This window comes from Taudactylus pleione, unplaced genomic scaffold (genome assembly GCF_031769625.1).
Source record: "Taudactylus pleione unplaced genomic scaffold, aTauple2 ptg000978l, whole genome shotgun sequence".
In the NCBI taxonomy this organism is placed as follows: domain Eukaryota; kingdom Metazoa; phylum Chordata; class Amphibia; order Anura; family Myobatrachidae; genus Taudactylus; species Taudactylus pleione.
The window spans coordinates 1,324,389-1,341,826 of NW_028285379.1; the positions used below are offsets into that span (position 1 = coordinate 1,324,389).

The 17,438-nt window shown below is 53.4% G+C and overlaps 1 protein-coding gene across 1 annotated transcript in view; it reads left to right on the top strand.

Moving 5' to 3' along the window:
• Positions 1-5,285: 5,285 nt before the first annotated feature.
• LOC148454570 (SCO-spondin-like) overlaps positions 5,286-17,438 on the top strand; it is a 147,596-nt gene continuing 135,443 nt past the window's right edge. The window contains exons 1-2 of the mRNA XM_088460772.1: positions 5,286-5,507; positions 5,598-5,700. Of these exons, the coding sequence (XP_088316898.1) occupies positions 5,286-5,507; positions 5,598-5,700 (325 nt within the window). The remainder of the gene's footprint in view (positions 5,508-5,597; positions 5,701-17,438) is intronic.

Sequence of the window (17,438 nt, forward strand, 5' to 3'; positions counted from 1 at the left end):
GATAGGAGAGTCAGTCATGCCAGTGATATGGCCTGCAGGACTACTTCCGATCCTGACTAAGGAGGAAATTGACGAGGAGGGAGTTGACGGTGTGGTTTGCAGGCGCTTGGATACAACAGGACAACGGGATTTAGGTGTCCCTGGACTGCTTACGGTCTGAGCCAAAGTTTCTGAACTTGACAGTAACTTTTTATGAACGCGCTGCAGGTGCCGTATAAGGGAGGATGTTCCTAGGTGGTTGACGTCCCTACCCCTACTTATTTCACCTTTACATATGGTACATATGGCAAGACAGTTGTTGTCCGGATTTGGATAGAAATATTGCCAGACCAAAGAGGTGGAATGTTTGGTCTTCTGCCCAGGCATGACCGTGATGGGCTTTTTCATCCCACGGACAACAACTGTCTCCCCCGGAGCCTGATTTAAACAAACCACATCACCATCAGAATCCTCCTCACCAACTTCCTCCTCAGCGCCAGCTACACCAGTATCCTCATCCTGTTGTACTTCAACAGTGACATCTTCAATTTGCATATCAGCAAGTGGACTGTGGGTGCTCCTTTCAGCACTTGCAGGGGGCGTGCAAATGGTGGAAAGAGCCACCTCTTCCCGTCCAGTGCTGGGAAGGTCAGGCATCGCAACCACCACCACACTTGGACTCTCTTTGGGGATTTGTGATATCTTCTTAGAAAGCACAGTTCTTCGCTGTGCTTTTGCCAGCTTAACTCTTTTGATTTTTTTAGTGGGAGGAGGGCTTCCATCGTCATGTGAAGCTGAACCACTAGTCATGAACATACTAGGGATCGACCTTAGCCGTTCCTTGCCACTCCGTGTCGTAAATGGCATATTGGCAAGTTTACGTTTCTCTTCAGCTGATTTAAATGTCTTTTTCAAGGTCATTTTCCTGAACTTTGCCATTTGGGATTGTATGTGCCCTCTACTATGACATTGGGCATCGGCCTTGGCAGACGACGTTGATGGCATGTTATCGTCTATGTCATGACTAGTGGCAGCAGCTTCAGCACTAGGAGGAAGTGGTTCTTGATCTTTCTCTATTTTATTTTTATCGGAGAAAGTTTGGTCCTCCATTTATGTTATATCGATTTGATATATACGTGCGGCTAAACACAGAAAATAAATTTTTTTTTGGTTCGGACTGGAGTGTACTTTGTGGGTTACAGCACCCTTTAACGGTCAAGCCAGCCGGCCCTTTACTTATGACACAGGCGCACTCTTGGCACTACTTTGTTGATGCACGTGCGGCTACTGCGCACACAATTCACAAACACAGAAAATAATTTTTTTTTTGGTTTGGACTGGAGTGTACTTTCGGGGGTTACAGCACCCTTAACGGTCAAGCCAGCCGGCCCTTTACTTATGACACAGGCGAACGCTTGACACTACTTTGTTGATGCACGTGCGGCTACTGCGCACACAATTCACAAACACAGAAAATAATTTTTTTTTGGTTTGGACTGGAGTGTACTTTCAGGGGTTACAGCACCCTTTAACGGTCAAGCCAGCCGGCCCTTTACTTATGACACAGGCGCACGCTTGGCACTACTTTGTTGATGCACGTGCGGCTACTGCGCACACAATTCACAAACACAGAAAATAATTTTTTTTTGGTTTGGACTGGAGTGTACTTTCGGGGGTTACAGCACCCTTTAACGGTCAAGCCAGCCGGCCCTTTACTTATGACACAGGGGCACTCTTGGCACTACTTTGTTGATGCACGTGCGGCTACTGCGCACACAATTCACAAACACAGAAAATAATTTTTTTTTAGGTTTGGACTGGAGTGTACTTTCGGGGGTTACAGCACCCTTAACGGTCAAGCCAGCCGGCCCTTTACTTATGACACAGGCGCACGCTTGGCACTACTTTGTTGATGCACGTGCGGCTACTGCGCACACAATTAACAAACACAGAAAATAATTTTTTTTTGGTTTGGACTGGAGTGTACTTTCGGGGGTTACAGCACCCTTTAACGGTCAAGCCAGCCGGCCCTTTACTTATGACACAGGCGCACGCTTGGCACTACTTTGTTGATGCACGTGCGGCTACTGCGCACACAATTCACAAACACAGAAAATAATTTTTTTTTAGGTTTGGACTGGAGTGTACTTTCGGGGGTTACAGCACCCTTAACGGTCAAGCCAGCCGGCCCTTTACTTATGACACAGGCGAACGCTTGACACTACTTTGTTGATGCACGTGCGGCTACTGCGCACACAATTCACAAACACAGAAAATAATTTTTTTTTGGTTTGGACTGGAGTGTACTTTCAGGGGTTACAGCACCCTTTAACGGTCAAGCCAGCCGGCCCTTTACTTATGACACAGGCGCACGCTTGGCACTACTTTGTTGATGCACGTGCGGCTACTGCGCACACAATTCACAAACACAGAAAATAATTTTTTTTTGGTTTGGACTGGAGTGTACTTTCGGGGGTTACAGCACCCTTTAACGGTCAAGCCAGCCGGCCCTTTACTTATGACACAGGGGCACTCTTGGCACTACTTTGTTGATGCACGTGCGGCTACTGCGCACACAATTCACAAACACAGAAAATAATTTTTTTTTAGGTTTGGACTGGAGTGTACTTTCGGGGGTTACAGCACCCTTAACGGTCAAGCCAGCCGGCCCTTTACTTATGACACAGGCGCACGCTTGGCACTACTTTGTTGATGCACGTGCGGCTACTGCGCACACAATTAACAAACACAGAAAATAATTTTTTTTTGGTTTGGACTGGAGTGTACTTTCGGGGGTTACAGCACCCTTTAACGGTCAAGCCAGCCGGCCCTTTACTTATGACACAGGCGCACGCTTGGCACTACTTTGTTGATGCACGTGCGGCTACTGCGCACACAATTCACAAACACAGAAAATAATTTTTTTTTAGGTTTGGACTGGAGTGTACTTTCGGGGGTTACAGCACCCTTAACGGTCAAGCCAGCCGGCCCTTTACTTATGACACAGGCGCACGCTTGGCACTACTTTGTTGATGCACGTGCGGCTACTGCGCACACAATTCACAAACACAGAAAATAATTTTTTTTTTGGTTTGGACTGGAGTGTACTTTCGGGGGTTACAGCACCCTTAACGGTCAAGCCAGCCGGCCCTTTACTTATGACACAGGCGCACGCTTGGCACTACTTTGTTGATGCACGTGCGGCTACTGCGCACACAATTCACAAACACAGAAAATATATTATTTTTTTAGCACTTGGGGGGAGCACCCCTGATGGACAGAGCACCCCCTGGACAACACTACAGCACCCCTTTAGGACTGGGACACTGCACAGGACTTTGGAACTGACTGCACAACACAGTCCAGCCAGCCCCTATGGACTTTGAAGTAGTGGACACAGCCCCTATTAACAACAGCAGCACAGCACAACACAGCCAGCCCATATGGACTTTGAAGTAGTGGACAACAGCAGCACTACACTACACTACACTACACAGCACTAACTCCCACCCTCCCTCTTCACTGTCCACAGCCGAGTGAGAAAATGGCGCCGACGCGGGTACCTTATATAGGATCCAAAACCCGCGAGACTCGGAAGGCGGGATGATGACGTTTTGCCTCGATGTCAGATCCGAGTCAGGCGGGAAAAGTCGAGCCTGACTCGGATCGGACTCGGATCGGGGGGGCTCGGGGGGGTTCGGATTTCAGAAATCCGAACCCGCTCACCCCTAATAAATATACACAAATATATACACACACACACACACACACACACACACACACACACACACACACACACACACACACACACACACACACACACATATATATATATATATATATATACAGCTATCATCATAATATTATTACTGTAACATCCAGCCTACAGATTCTGTCTACCTGTATAGCCGGATAGATTGGTAGTATTATATATCAAATACATAAGGTCAGATGGTCCCATTCTCTGGCATTTTATAAGGCCTCTAGTATATCATCCTTTAATTTATAACACCCAGCCTCCAGTTGTTGCCCACCTGTCAGAATCAGAGAGACTGGGCGCTTTAACTATAAGACATTATTCACAATTATCATTGGACAAATTCCTAATTATTTTGTCAACTCCCAGCCTCAAGTTATTGCCCACCTGACGTCATACATCTATTTTTTGGAAGAGAACTATATATATATATATGTGTGTGTTTGTATGTATGTATATATATATATATATATGTGTATGCTTGTGTGTGTATGTATGTATGTATGTATATATATATATATTTGTGTATATTTATCATAAAATTTAGATTGTCCACTCACACTAAACACTACGGTTAATAAGATTACAATACCCAGACCATAAATCCTTACACATCTTTACATCTATATTCCCCTTTTACCACGGAGCGCTTTTCTCTTTTTTCTTGTAAGTTTGTTAAACGTTTGATCTAAACTATTTGTTCAAACAACAGTTTTTCTCCTTTTTCCGGCGTTTGGGAGCAAATTGCTGATCATCAGTTACTCCCATACGTTACCAGATTTTCATTCCAACCTATCACCTAGTTGGCTGGTTGGACAGATAATCTTCACATGTGTACCCAGCTTAATGGGGGGTATCCACTTAAACAAGCGACTGCACGATAACTATGTCGTTATCTTGCAAATCGCGCATGTTTTGGACGGATGCGACCCGCTATGCGAGTGCCCGCAGGTCGCTTCTGACATCGACCGTACATGCAGGTCAACCTGACGATCTCGGATGAGGGATGTGCCGGGACTGAACGAGTGAACATTCAGTCCTAGCACATCACTAGCTATACAAACGACAGCACTATTGCAATGTCGCAATCGTGCGCTCGTTTGTATATCGCTAAGTGGATACCCCCCATAAGGCTTGGGAAAAAGTTCACTTTTCAGCAGGACAATGATCTGAAGGCCAGAGCAACACTGACGTGTGTATAACAAAGAGGTGAGTACGGCCCTATCTGTGTGGAGTTTGTATAGTCTCTCTGTGCTTGCGTGGGTTTCCTCTGGGTGTTCTGGTTTCCTCCAACACTCCAAAAATATACTGGTAGGTTAATTGGGTCCTAACATGTGTGTAAGCATGTGATAGGGAATATAGAGTGTAAGCTCCACTGGGGCAGGGACTGATGTGAATGGCCAAATATTCTCTGTACAGCGCTGTAGAATATGTGTGTGCTATATAAGTAACTGGTAATAAATAAATAGTAAATCACTTGTGAATAGCTTAGTGACCCGGCTTTGTGTCTCTGTATCTTTGTGCAGCCGACACGCCATCCTCATTTCTGATGAGCCCCAATCTCTCCACGGCCCTGGTTGGCGGTTCTCTCCGGGAAGGAAACCATTTTACCACCTGCGTGACATGGGGAGGGTTCCACTTCCGCACTTTTGATGGGAAACACTTTAATTTCCATGGAAACTGCTTGTATAACCTGGCCTCCTCTACCGATGCCAACTGGGCTGTTTATATCTCTGGAGAGCCCTGTTCCAGAGCCGGCTCCTGCCCCAAGGTGAGTACTGGGAGCGTTTACTGACGTGGAGCCACAGGTGTAATAAGTAATACTGAGATATATACAGTATATACCTTGCTGTGTCCCCAGGCTCTCAGGATGGTGTTTGGCTTGGACCAGCTTGTAGTGAAGAGAAGATCGGTGACGGTGAATGATGTTGTTATACCAGATGGAGACCCACATCTGCAGAATGGTGAGCGGCTTTACAGCATATAATAACATTCGTAATAAAACAGTGATATATATAACTATAGAAGTTCTATGTGTTCTTGTAGTCTATAGCAATACAGTTACTGCATAAAATAATATATTTACTGCAGATCCCCAGAGAATACTCCCTTTCTCTGGAGTCCACATCCGTCCCTGTGCCAGGACATATCGGCCAGGCTATACCTGGGCCTCCTGCCCTGGTGGTAGGTGTGAGGACTGGCAGATTACAGCCACATCCATCCCTGTGCCAGGACATATCGGCCAGGCTATACCTGGGCCTCCTGCCCTGGTGGTAGGTGTGAGGACTGCCAGATTACAGCCACATCCATCCCTGTGCCAGGACATATCAGCCAGGCTATACCTGGGCCTCCTGCACTGGTGGTAGGTGTGAGGACTGGCAGATTACAGCCACATCCATCCCTGTGCCAGGACATATCGGCCAGGCTATACCTGGGTCTCCTGCAATGGTGGTAGGTGTGAGGGCTGGCAGATTACAGCCACAGACAGCCCTGTGCCAGGACATATCGGCCAGGCTATACCTGGGCCTCCTGCACTGGTGGTAGGTGTGAGGACTGGCAGATTACAGCCACATCCATCCCTGTGCCAGGACATATCGGCCAGGCTATACCTGGGTCTCCTGCACTGGTGGTAGGTGTGAGGACTGGCAGATTACATCCACATCCATCCCTGTGCCAGGACATATCGGCCAGGCTATACCTGGGCCTCCTGCACTGGTGGTAGGTGTGAGGACTGGCAGATTACAGCCACAGACAGCCCTGTGCCAGGACATATCGGCCAGGCTATACCTGGGCCTCCTGCACTAGTGGTAGGTGTGAGGACTGGCAGATTACATCCACATCCATTCCTGTGCCAGGGCATATCGGCCAGGCTATACCTGGGCCTCCTGCACTGGTGGTAGGTGTGAGGTCTGGCAGATTACAGCCACATCCATCCCTGTGCCAGGACATATCGGCCAGGCTATACCTGGGCCTCCTGCACTGGTGGTAGGTGTGAGGACTTGCAGATTACAGCCACAGACATCCCTGTGCCAGGACATATCGGCCAGGCTATACCTAGGCCTCCTGCACTGGTGGTAGGTGTGAGGACTGGCAGATTACAGTCACATCCATCCCTGTGCCAGGACATATCGGCCAGGCTATACCTGGGTCTCCTGCACTGGTGGTAGGTGTGAGGACTGGCAGATTACATCCACATCCATCCCTGTGCCAGGACATATCGGCCAGGCTATACCTGGGCCTCCTGCACTGGTGGTAGGTGTGAGGACTGGCAGATTACATCCATCCCTGTGCCAGGACATATCGGCCAGGGTATACCTGGGCCTCCTGCACTGGTGGTAGGTGTGAGGACTGGCAGATTACAGCCACATCCATCCCTGTGCCAGGACATATCGGCCAGGCTATACCTGGGTCTCCTGCACTGGTGGTAGGTGTGAGGACTGGCAGATTACATCCACATCCATCCCTGTGCCACGACATATCGGCCAGGCTATACCTGGGCCTCCTGCACTGGTGGTAGGTGTGAGGACTGGCAGATTACAGCCACATCCATCCCTGTGCCAGGACATATCGGCCAGGCTATACCTGGGCCTCCTGCACTGGTGGTAGGTGTGAGGACTGGCAGATTACAGCCTCAGACAGCCCTGTGCCAGGACATATCGGCCAGCCTATACCTGGGCCTCCTGCACTGGTGGTAGGTGTGAGGACTGGCAGATTACAGCCACATCCATCCCTGTGCCAGGACATATCGGCCAGGCTATACCTGGGTCTCCTGCACTGGTGGTAGGTGTGAGGGCTGGCAGATTACAGCCACAGACAGCCCTGTGCCAGGACATATCGGCCAGGCTATACCTGGGCCTCCTGCACTGGTGGTAGGTGTGAGGACTGGCAGATTACAGCCACATCCATCCCTGTGCCAGGACATATCGGCCAGGGTATACCTGGGTCTCCTGCACTGGTGGTAGGTGTGAGGACTGGCAGATTACATCCATCCCTGTGCCAGGACATATCGGCCAGGCTATACCTGGGTCTCCTGCACTGGTGGTAGGTGTGAGGACTGGCAGATTACATCCATCCCTGTGCCAGGACATATCGGCCAGGCTATACCTGGGCCTCCTGCACTGGTGGTAGGTGTGAGGACTGGCAGATTACAGCCACATCCATCCCTGTGCCAGGACATATCGGCCAGGCTATACCTGGGCCTCCTGCACTGGTGGTAGGTGTGAGGACTGGCAGATTACAGCCACAGACATCCCTGTGCCAGGACATATCGGCCAGGCTATACCTAGGCCTCCTGCACTGGTGGTAGGTGTGAGGACTGGCAGATTACAGCCACATCCATCCCTGTGCCAGGACATATCGGCCAGGCTATACCTGGGTCTCCTGCACTGGTGGTAGATGTGAGGACTGGCAGATTACATCCATCCCTGTGCCAGGACATATCGGCCAGGTTATACCTGGGTCTCCTGCACTGGTGGTAGGTGTGAGGACTGGCAGATTACATCCATCCCTGTGCCAGGACATATCGGCCAAGCTATACCTGGGCCTCCTGCACTGGTGGTAGGTGTGAGGACTGGCAGATTACATCCGTCCCTGTGCCAGGACATATTGGCCAGGCTATACCTGGGTCTCCTGCACTGGTGGTAGGTGTGAGGACTGGCAGATTACATCCATCCCTGTGCCACGACATATCGGCCAGGCTATACCTGGGTCTCCTGCACTGGTGGTAGGTGTGAGGACTGGCAGATTACAGCCACATCCATCCCTGTGCCAGGACATATCGGCCAGGCTATACCTGGGTCTCCTGCACTGGTGGTAGGTGTGAGGACAGGCAGATTACAGCCACATCCATCCCTGTGCCAGGACATATCGGCCGGGCTATACCTGGGCCTCCTGCACTGGTGGTAGGTGTGAGGACTGGCAGATTACAGCCACATCCATCCCTGTGCCAGGACATATCGGCCGGGCTATACCTGGGTCTCCGGCACTGGTGGTAGTTGTGAGGACTGGCAGATTACAGCCACATCCATCCCTGTGCCAGGACATATCGGCCAGGCTATACCTGGGCCTCCTGCACTGGTGGTAGGTGTGAGGACTGGCAGATTATAGCCACAGACAGCCCTGTGCCAGGACTTATCGGCCAGACTATACCTGGGTCTCCTGCACTGGTGGTAGGTGTGAAAACTGGCAGATTACAGCCACATCCATCCCTGTGCCAGGACATATCGGCCAGGCTATACCTGGGCCTCCTGCACTGGTGGTAGGTGTGAGGACTGGCAGATTACATCCATCCCTCTGCCAGGACATATCGGCCAGGCTATACCTGGGCCTCCTGCACTGGTGGTAGGTGTGAGGACTGGCAGATTACATCCATCCCTGTGCCAGGACATATCGGCCAGGCTATACCTGGGCCTCCTGCACTGGTGGTAGGTGTGAGGACTGGCAGATTACAGCCATATCCATCCCTGTGCCAGGACATATCGGCTAGGCTATACCTGGGTCTCCTGCACTGGTGGTAGGTGTGAGGACTGGCAGATTACAGCCACATCCATCCCTGTGCCAGGACATATCGGCCAGGCTATACCTGGGCCTCCTGCACTGGTGGTAGGTGTGAGGACTGGCAGATTATAGCCACAGACAGCCCTGTGCCAGGACTTATCGGCCAGGCTATACCTGGGTCTCCTGCACTGGTGGTAGGTGTGAGAACTGGCAGATTACAGCCACATCCATCCCTCTGCCAGGACATATCGGCCAGGCTATACCTGGGTCTCCTGCACTGGTGGTAGGTGTGAGGACTGGCAGATTACAGCCACAGATCCCTGTGCCAGGACATATCGGCCAGGCTATACCTCGGTCTCCTGCACTGGTGGTAGGTGTGAGGACTGGCAGATTACAGCCACATCCATCCCTGTGCCAGGACATATCGGCCAGGCTATAACTGGGTCTCCTGCACTGGTGGTAGGTGTGAGGACTGGCAGATTACATCCATATCCATCCCTGTGCCAGGACATATCGGCCAGGCTATACCTAGGTCTCCTGCACTGGTGGTAGGTGTGAGGACAGGCAGATTACAGCCACAGACAGCCCTGTGCCAGGACATATCGGCCAGGCTATACCTGGGCCTCCTGCACTGGTGGTAGGTGTGAGGACTGGCAGATTACATCCATCCCAGTGCCAGGACATATCGGCCAAGCTATACCTGGGCCTCCTGCACTGGTGGTAGGTGTGAGGACTGGCAGAATACATCCGTCCCTGTGCCAGGACATATTGGCCAGGCTATACCTGGGTCTCCTGCACTGGTGGTAGGTGTGAGGACTGGCAGATTACATCCATCCCTGTGCCACGACATATCGGCCAGGCTATACCTGGGTCTCCTGCACTGGTGGTAGGTGTGAGGACTGGCAGATTACAGCCACATCCATCCCTGTGCCAGGACATATCGGCCAGGCTATACCTGGGTCTCCTGCACTGGTGGTAGGTGTGAGGACAGGCAGATTACAGCCACATCCATCCCTGTGCCAGGACATATCGGCCGGGCTATACCTGGGCCTCCTGCACTGGTGGTAGGTGTGAGGACTGGCAGATTACAGCCACATCCATCCCTGTGCCAGGACATATCGGCCGGGCTATACCTGGGTCTCCGGCACTGGTGGTAGTTGTGAGGACTGGCAGATTACAGCCACATCCATCCCTGTGCCAGGACATATCGGCCAGGCTATACCTGGGCCTCCTGCACTGGTGGTAGGTGTGAGGACTGGCAGATTATAGCCACAGACAGCCCTGTGCCAGGACTTATCGGCCAGACTATACCTGGGTCTCCTGCACTGGTGGTAGGTGTGAAAACTGGCAGATTACAGCCACATCCATCCCTGTGCCAGGACATATCGGCCAGGCTATACCTGGGCCTCCTGCACTGGTGGTAGGTGTGAGGACTGGCAGATTACATCCATCCCTCTGCCAGGACATATCGGCCAGGCTATACCTGGGCCTCCTGCACTGGTGGTAGGTGTGAGGACTGGCAGATTACATCCATCCCTGTGCCAGGACATATCGGCCAGGCTATACCTGGGCCTCCTGCACTGGTGGTAGGTGTGAGGACTGGCAGATTACAGCCATATCCATCCCTGTGCCAGGACATATCGGCTAGGCTATACCTGGGTCTCCTGCACTGGTGGTAGGTGTGAGGACTGGCAGATTACAGCCACATCCATCCCTGTGCCAGGACATATCGGCCAGGCTATACCTGGGCCTCCTGCACTGGTGGTAGGTGTGAGGACTGGCAGATTATAGCCACAGACAGCCCTGTGCCAGGACTTATCGGCCAGGCTATACCTGGGTCTCCTGCACTGGTGGTAGGTGTGAGAACTGGCAGATTACAGCCACATCCATCCCTCTGCCAGGACATATCGGCCAGGCTATACCTGGGTCTCCTGCACTGGTGGTAGGTGTGAGGACTGGCAGATTACAGCCACAGATCCCTGTGCCAGGACATATCGGCCAGGCTATACCTCGGTCTCCTGCACTGGTGGTAGGTGTGAGGACTGGCAGATTACAGCCACATCCATCCCTGTGCCAGGACATATCGGCCAGGCTATAACTGGGTCTCCTGCACTGGTGGTAGGTGTGAGGACTGGCAGATTACATCCATATCCATCCCTGTGCCAGGACATATCGGCCAGGCTATACCTAGGTCTCCTGCACTGGTGGTAGGTGTGAGGACAGGCAGATTACAGCCACAGACAGCCCTGTGCCAGGACATATCGGCCAGGCTATACCTGGGCCTCCTGCACTGGTGGTAGGTGTGAGGACTGGCAGATTACATCCGTCCCTGTGCCAGGACATATTGGCCAGGCTATACCTGGGTCTCCTGCACTGGTGGTAGGTGTGAGGACTGGCAGATTACATCCATCCCTGTGCCAGGACATATCGGCCAAGCTATACCTGGGCCTCCTGCACTGGTGGTAGGTGTGAGGACTGGCAGATTACATCCGTCCCTGTGCCAGGACATATTGGCCAGGCTATACCTGGGTCTCCTGCACTGGTGGTAGGTGTGAGGACTGGCAGATTACATCCATCCCTGTGCCACGACATATCGGCCAGGCTATACCTGGGTCTCCTGCACTGGTGGTAGGTGTGAGGACTGGCAGATTACAGCCACATCCATCCCTGTGCCAGGACATATCGGCCAGGCTATACCTGGGTCTCCTGCACTGGTGGTAGGTGTGAGGACTGGCAGATTACAGCCACATCCATCCCTGTGCCAGGACATATCGGCCGGGCTATACCTGGGCCTCCTGCACTGGTGGTAGGTGTGAGGACTGGCAGATTACAGCCACATCCATCCCTGTGCCAGGACATATCGGCCGGGCTATACCTGGGTCTCCGGCACTGGTGGTAGTTGTGAGGACTGGCAGATTACAGCCACATCCATCCCTGTGCCAGGACATATCGGCCAGGCTATACCTGGGCCTCCTGCACTGGTGGTAGGTGTGAGGACTGGCAGATTATAGCCACAGACAGCCCTGTGCCAGGACTTATCGGCCAGACTATACCTGGGTCTCCTGCACTGGTGGTAGGTGTGAAAACTGGCAGATTACAGCCACATCCATCCCTGTGCCAGGACATATCGGCCAGGCTATACCTGGGCCTCCTGCACTGGTGGTAGGTGTGAGGACTGGCAGATTACATCCATCCCTCTGCCAGGACATATCGGCCAGGCTATACCTGGGCCTCCTGCACTGGTGGTAGGTGTGAGGACTGGCAGATTACATCCATCCCTGTGCCAGGACATATCGGCCAGGCTATACCTGGGCCTCCTGCACTGGTGGTAGGTGTGAGGACTGGCAGATTACAGCCATATCCATCCCTGTGCCAGGACATATCGGCTAGGCTATACCTGGGTCTCCTGCACTGGTGGTAGGTGTGAGGACTGGCAGATTACAGCCACATCCATCCCTGTGCCAGGACATATCGGCCAGGCTATACCTGGGCCTCCTGCACTGGTGGTAGGTGTGAGGACTGGCAGATTATAGCCACAGACAGCCCTGTGCCAGGACATATCGGCCAGGCTATACCTCGGTCTCCTGCACTGGTGGTAGGTGTGAGGACTGGCAGATTACAGCCACATCCATCCCTGTGCCAGGACATATCGGCCAGGCTATAACTGGGTCTCCTGCACTGGTGGTAGGTGTGAGGACTGGCAGATTACATCCACATCCATCCCTGTGCCAGGACATATCGGCCAGGCTATACCTGGGCCTCCTGCACTGGTGGTAGGTGTGAGGACTGGCAGATTACAGCCACATCCATCCCTGTGCCAGGACATATCGGCCAGGCTATACCTGGGCCTCCTGCACTGGTGGTAGGTGTGAGGACTGGCAGATTACAGCCTCAGACAGCCCTGTGCCAGGACATATCGGCCAGCCTATACCTGGGCCTCCTGCACTGGTGGTAGGTGTGAGGACTGGCAGATTACAGCCACATCCATCCCTGTGCCAGAACATATCGGCCAGGCTATACCTGGGTCTCCTGCACTGGTGGTAGGTGTGAGGGCTGGCAGATTACAGCCACAGACAGCCCTGTGCCAGGACATATCGGCCAGGCTATACCTGGGCCTCCTGCACTGGTGGTAGGTGTGAGGACTGGCAGATTACAGCCACATCCATCCCTGTGCCAGGACATATCGGCCAGGGTATACCTGGGTCTCCTGCACTGGTGGTAGGTGTGAGGACTGGCAGATTACATCCATCCCTGTGCCAGGACATATCGGCCAGGCTATACCTGGGTCTCCTGCACTGGTGGTAGGTGTGAGGACTGGCAGATTACATAAATCCCTGTGCCAGGACATATCGACCAGGCTATACCTGGGCCTCCTGCACTGGTGGTAGGTGTGAGGACTGGCAGATTACAGCCACATCCATCCCTGTGCCAGGACATATCGGCCAGGCTATACCTGGGCCTCCTGCACTGGTGGTAGGTGTGAGGACTGGCAGATTACAGCCACAGACATCCCTGTGCCAGGACATATCGGCCAGGCTATACCTAGGCCTCCTGCACTGGTGGTAGGTGTGAGGACTGGCAGATTACAGCCACATCCATCCCTGTGCCAGGACATATCGGCCAGGCTATACCTGGGTCTCCTGCACTGGTGGTAGATGTGAGGACTGGCAGATTACATCCATCCCTGTGCCAGGACATATCGGCCAGGTTATACCTGGGTCTCCTGCACTGGTGGTAGGTGTGAGGACTGGCAGATTACATCCATCCCTGTGCCAGGACATATCGGCCAAGCTATACCTGGGCCTCCTGCACTGGTGGTAGGTGTGAGGACTGGCAGATTACATCCGTCCCTGTGCCAGGACATATTGGCCAGGCTATACCTGGGTCTCCTGCACTGGTGGTAGGTGTGAGGACTGGCAGATTACATCCATCCCTGTGCCACGACATATCGGCCAGGCTATACCTGGGTCTCCTGCACTGGTGGTAGGTGTGAGGACTGGCAGATTACAGCCACATCCATCCCTGTGCCAGGACATATCGGCCAGGCTATACCTGGGTCTCCTGCACTGGTGGTAGGTGTGAGGACTGGCAGATTACAGCCACATCCATCCCTGTGCCAGGACATATCGGCCGGGCTATACCTGGGCCTCCTGCACTGGTGGTAGGTGTGAGGACTGGCAGATTACAGCCACATCCATCCCTGTGCCAGGACATATCGGCCGGGCTATACCTGGGTCTCCGGCACTGGTGGTAGTTGTGAGGACTGGCAGATTACAGCCACATCCATCCCTGTGCCAGGACATATCGGCCAGGCTATACCTGGGCCTCCTGCACTGGTGGTAGGTGTGAGGACTGGCAGATTATAGCCACAGACAGCCCTGTGCCAGGACTTATCGGCCAGACTATACCTGGGTCTCCTGCACTGGTGGTAGGTGTGAAAACTGGCAGATTACAGCCACATCCATCCCTGTGCCAGGACATATCGGCCAGGCTATACCTGGGCCTCCTGCACTGGTGGTAGGTGTGAGGACTGGCAGATTACATCCATCCCTGTGCCAGGACATATCGGCCAGGCTATACCTGGGCCTCCTGCACTGGTGGTAGGTGTGAGGACTGGCAGATTACAGCCATATCCATCCCTGTGCCAGGACATATCGGCTAGGCTATACCTGGGTCTCCTGCACTGGTGGTAGGTGTGAGGACTGGCAGATTACAGCCACATCCATCCCTGTGCCAGGACATATCGGCCAGGCTATACCTGGGCCTCCTGCACTGGTGGTAGGTGTGAGGACTGGCAGATTATAGCCACAGACAGCCCTGTGCCAGGACTTATCGGCCAGGCTATACCTGGGTCTCCTGCACTGGTGGTAGGTGTGAGAACTGGCAGATTACAGCCACATCCATCCCTCTGCCAGGACATATCGGCCAGGCTATACCTGGGTCTCCTGCACTGGTGGTAGGTGTGAGGACTGGCAGATTACAGCCACAGATCCCTGTGCCAGGACATATCGGCCAGGCTATACCTCGGTCTCCTGCACTGGTGGTAGGTGTGAGGACTGGCAGATTACAGCCACATCCATCCCTGTGCCAGGACATATCGGCCAGGCTATAACTGGGTCTCCTGCACTGGTGGTAGGTGTGAGGACTGGCAGATTACATCCATATCCATCCCTGTGCCAGGACATATCGGCCAGGCTATACCTAGGTCTCCTGCACTGGTGGTAGGTGTGAGGACAGGCAGATTACAGCCACAGACAGCCCTGTGCCAGGACATATCGGCCAGGCTATACCTCGGTCTCCTGCACTGGTGGTAGGTGTGAGGACTGGCAGATTACAGCCACATCCATCCCTGTGCCAGGACATATCGGCCAGGCTATAACTGGGTCTCCTGCACTGGTGGTAGGTGTGAGGACTGGCAGATTACATCCATATCCATCCCTGTGCCAGGACATATCGGCCAGGCTATACCTAGGTCTCCTGCACTGGTGGTAGGTGTGAGGACAGGCAGATTACAGCCACAGACAGCCCTGTGCCAGGACATATCGGCCAGGCTATACCTGGGCCTCCTGCACTGGTGGTAGGTGTGAGGACTGGCAGATTACATCCGTCCCTGTGCCAGGACATATTGGCCAGGCTATACCTGGGTCTCCTGCACTGGTGGTAGGTGTGAGGACTGGCAGATTACAGCCACATCCATCCCTGTGCCAGGACATATCGGCCAGGCTATACCTGGGTCTCCTGCACTGGTGGTAGGTGTGAGGACAGGCAGATTACAGCTACAGACAGCCCTGTGCCAGGACATATCGGCCAGGCTATACCTGGGTCTCCTGCACTGGTGGTAGGTGTGAGGACCGGCAGATTACAGCCACATCCATCCCTGTGCCAGGACATATTGGCCAGGCTATACCTGGGTCTCCTGCACTGGTGGTAGGTGTGAGGACTGGCAGATTACATCCATCCCTGTGCCAGGACATATCGGCAAGGCTATACCTGGGCCTCCTGCACTGGTGGTAGGTGTGCGGACTGGCAGATTACAGCCACAGACAGCCCTGTACCAGGACATATCGGCCAGGCTATACCTGGGCCTCCTGCACTGGTGGTAGGTGTGAGGACTGGCAGATTACATCTAGCCCTGTGCCAGGACATATCGGCCAGGCTATACCTGGGTCTCCTGCACTGGTGGTAGGTGTGAGGACTGGCAGATTACAGCCACATCCATCCCTGTGCCAGGACATATCGGCCAGGCTATACCTGGGCCTCCTGCACTGGTGGTAGGTGTGAGGACTGGCAGATTACATCCATCCCTGTGCCAGGACATATCGGCCAGGCTATACCTGGGTCTCCTGCACTGGTGGTAGGTGTGAGGACTGGCAGATTACATCCATCCCTGTGCCAGGACATATCGGCCAGGCTATACCTGGGTCTCCTGCACTGGTGGTAGGTGTGAGGTCTGGCAGATTACAGCCACATCCATCCCTGTGCCAGGACATATCGGCCAGGCTCTACCTGGGCCTCCTGCACTGGTGGTAGGTGTGAGGACTGGCAGATTACAGCCACATCCATCCCTGTGCCAGGACATATCGGCCAGGCTATACCTGGGCCTCCTGCACTGGTGGTAGGTGTGAGGACTGGCAGATTACATCCATCTCTGTGACAGGACATATCGGCCAGGCTATACCAGGGTCTCCTGCACTGGTGGTAGGTGTGAGGACTGGCAGATTACATCGATCCCTGTGCCAGGACATATCGGCCAGGTTATACCTGGGCCTCCTGCACTGGTGGTAGGTGTGAGGACTGGCAGATTACATCCATCCCTGTGCCAGGACATATCGGCCAGGCTATACCTGGGCCTCCTGCACTGGTGGTAGGTGTGAGGACTGGCAGATTACAGCCACAGACAGCCCTGTGCCAGGACATATCGGCCAGGCTATACCTGGGCTTCCTGCACTGGTGGTAGGTGTGAGGACTGGCAGATTACAACCACATCCATCCCTGTGCCAGGACATATCGGCATGGCTATACCTGGGCTTCCTGCACTGGTCGTAGGTGTGAGGACTGGCAGATTACAGCCACATCCATCCCTGTGCCAGGACATATCGGCATGGCTATACCTGGGCCTCCTGCACTGGTGGTAGGTGTGAGGACTGGCAGATTACAGCCACATCCATCCCTGTGCCAGGACATATCGGCAGGGCTGTACTTGGGC